Raw genomic sequence first — 3,118 nt, 5'->3', positions numbered from 1 at the left:
AGTCGGGACACATTTTACTCTCGGGGCTGAACAAGTTGCTGAAGCCCTACCGACTTATGCGAGTTGGTGACTTGACTAAGTCAGCGACTAACGTTCGACATTGCAGACATGTTTGGCATTGCAAACTGGGGGAGAAGGCAAAAGAAGAATTCATTCAAGACTTAAAGAAATTTTTTCCATAAACAAAGGAAAGTCTACAAGGTAAAGGCCGGAGCCCGATTACAATCCAAAGCAAAACAGAAGACAAAATAAAACCGACTAATCATCGGAGTCGACGTCCTCCACTGGACGACGATGTGAGTTGGTCGGAAGATCTGCTCCGACTTCAGCCATCGGAGCCGACTGGTCTTCGGCAACCGGCTCTGCGACGTCTTCGGCTTCCGCCCTGGTGGAGAGACCATCCGACGCTGGTCCGGCCGTCTCCTCCGCAGCTGGGGCCTCCGACCCTGGCAGAACCACGTTGCTGAGGTCAAGTTCGGGGTACAAGCTCCGAACGGCTTCCCGGGCATCCTCGTACCCGACTTGGTACGAGAGGTAGCCGCTCTCGAGGAGCTCTTCGCGGTACTCCTCTGAGTCCCGGAAGACCTCGACCGCCCGACCCAAAGCCTCCTTCGCCGACTCTGATTCGGCTTTGGCAACGTCTGCGTCGGCCTGAGCGGCGGCATGGCCCTCTTCAGCCTTAGCGAGGTTCTCGAGACTCGCCCGAAGTTGCTCGCGCTCGCCCTCCAACTCTTTGCCGACACTGTCTCGCTCGTGTCGGAGCCGACGGATGGTCCGGGACTTCTTGGCCGCGTCATCCTTCGCCGACTTGAGCTCCGACTCCAGCGACGCCTTGGCCTCCTTGAGTCCGGAGATCTCCTCCGAAAATCGGGAGACCTCCCCCTCGAGTCGGTTCTCCCGGTCGACCGACTGTTGAAATTGGTCGAGAAGGATGGCCTTCTCGGCTTCGAGGCCCGCGACCTTATCTCTCCAGGCCGCGCGCATGTCCCCAAACTTCCGATATCCGGCCTCCAGCTCGGATATGTTGAAGACCAGCTGCACAAAAAAGAGCCGACTGTTAGTAAGCCGAACTTGCGATGCTACGATTAAAAACAGAGGGAAGGGGAGCTTACCCGGATCATCATCGGATAGAAGGACGACAGCATGTCGGAGACACGCTGGTTCTTCATCGCTTCGATGTCGGCGGGAAGGAGGAGTGCTTGGCATAGTCTCCTGGCCAAGTCGTGGTTGGCCAGGCCCGACGCACCCTCGGGAAGCGGAAAGTCGGCCGACCCGCCCGCCGACCGACCTTCGTCACCCGACGCCATTGGGGCCTTACCTCGGCTTGCCGTCCAGGCCCTGACATCGGAGATAGACGGCAAGCTCGAGCCCGACCGAGCCTCGGCAGACGGCGCGGCGGTGGCATGCGTCGGCAGCTCAGGTTCGCGGACTTCCTCCCGAACCTCCGGAATCTGCTGGGCGGTCGGCGTGACCCCGGCAGAGTCAGCCGCTCGACGGTCGGGCGAAGCAGCTCCCCCGACTGACGGTCCCTCGGACGGGACATCAACAAGCACTGTCGGCACCGACAGTGCGATCACCGGCTCCGCCTCCGACCCTGCTGGTTCGCTCGGCGGAACCACGCGGGGCCTCTTGGGAGGCTGCGACGGTCCGGCACCTGCCGCCGGCCTCTTCCTCACGGCGTGCTGACGTATGTCGGCTGCCGACAGTCGCGTCCTCGGCGGCATATCTGAAAAAGACGACGAAAGGTTAGAGCTAAAGAAGAAGACAGAAAAGAAAATGAAGATGTCGGAAGAATGCAAACCGACCTAAACGGGGGACCGGGCTAAGGCCGGCGTCGTACAAGGCCTGCTCGGTGACGAGCTCGCTCTGCTTCGGCACCGAGATATCCTTTAGCCGATGGAAGTCCTCCCGATCATCGGCCTCCACCCGACTGTTCTCATTTGGATCGGTTCGGGGGTTCCCCCAACGGACTGGAAACCCCCAAGGGGCAGAGGACGACGTGAAGAAGAACTGGTTCTTCCATCCGTGAATGGATGTTGGAAGACCAGTAATGAAAGAGAGCCCTTTCCGAGGAATGAAGTACCACCACCCTCGGGCTTTAGGGTGAGGGCGGAGGACAAAGAAAACTCGGAAAAGAGAGATCCGAGGTTCGGTCGGCAAAAGCCGACACAGGAGGGCGAAGCTGACTATCAGCCGAACCGAGTTCGACGCAAGTTGTGCCGGGCATAACCCGTAATAGTCCAGAACGTTCCGGACGAACTCCGGAATCGGAAATCGAAGGCCGGCCCGGAGATCCTCCAGATAGAAGGCCACCTGACCCTCGGGCGGACTATTAACCCGACCATCGGCGCCAGGGGCGAACAGCCGAATCTGCTCCGGGACGCAGTACTGCTCCCGGAGCCGATCGACGTTCGGCCCCGAAAGTGAAGAAGCCTCCACCTCCGGGGACGACCGAGTGTCTTCGGTCGGCTCTCCCGACCGACTACCTCGTGGGGACGTCCTAGCCATGAGCTCAAAGAAATGGCAAGGAAGAAAGGAAAAAGAAAGAGGGGGAAGGCTACTCTAGCCCTTGGAAGGAAAGAGTCGCAAATGGGAGACAGAGCGGAGAAGTACCTGGAGCGGAGGCTCAAGCGGGCAGAGTCTCGACTGTAAAAATGAGAGGGGTGAAAAACCATGTGGGGGTAACTTTGTACATATAGTGCTCCCCAACGGTCGAGATGAAGGCACGCCCAGCGAAGACTCCCCAGATTTCGCCGCGTGGCATCATCAGGGCCGTCCAACGATCCAACGGTTCGACGCACCCCCCTTCAGATTGCGCCACGTCGCCTCCATCCGCTCCACCGAACGCGAACCGATGGCCACACGCCACGTGTCGCGGTGGGACGCGACGTTTTGTCTTCCCGACGGGACGCAACGTTTGGAGTTCCCGAGGGAACGGCGGGAATGACGGTTCCACTTCCCGATGGGACACGACGGTTCCACTTCCCGATGGGACATGACACCTGGCACCGGTTTTATCGCTGACACCAGCGGGACATCCGGCACGGCGGGACGTCCGACGCCGACCGACACCTGATGCTGATGGGACGAGACGCCTGGTGCCGACTGGATGTCGGGC

The 3,118-nt window shown here is 59.8% G+C and overlaps 1 protein-coding gene across 1 annotated transcript; it reads right to left on the bottom strand.

Moving 5' to 3' along the window:
* Positions 1-258: 258 nt before the first annotated feature.
* LOC140859369 (uncharacterized) lies at positions 259-1,608 on the bottom strand. Its single transcript, XM_073261016.1, has 2 exons — positions 1,113-1,608; positions 259-1,035 (listed from the first exon to the last, which is right to left on the bottom strand). Exons 1-2 carry the CDS (start codon positions 1,305-1,307, stop codon positions 259-261), a joined length of 972 nt encoding a protein of 323 aa, XP_073117117.1. The 5' UTR covers positions 1,308-1,608.
* Between the last annotated feature and the right edge of the window lie 1,510 nt (positions 1,609-3,118).

Source organism: Elaeis guineensis, chromosome 7 (assembly GCF_000442705.2).
Source record: "Elaeis guineensis isolate ETL-2024a chromosome 7, EG11, whole genome shotgun sequence".
Classification (NCBI taxonomy): Eukaryota; Viridiplantae; Streptophyta; class Magnoliopsida; order Arecales; family Arecaceae; genus Elaeis; species Elaeis guineensis.
The sequence above is the reverse complement of the archived record's forward strand: the minus strand, read 5'-3'. Positions and strand labels throughout refer to the sequence as shown.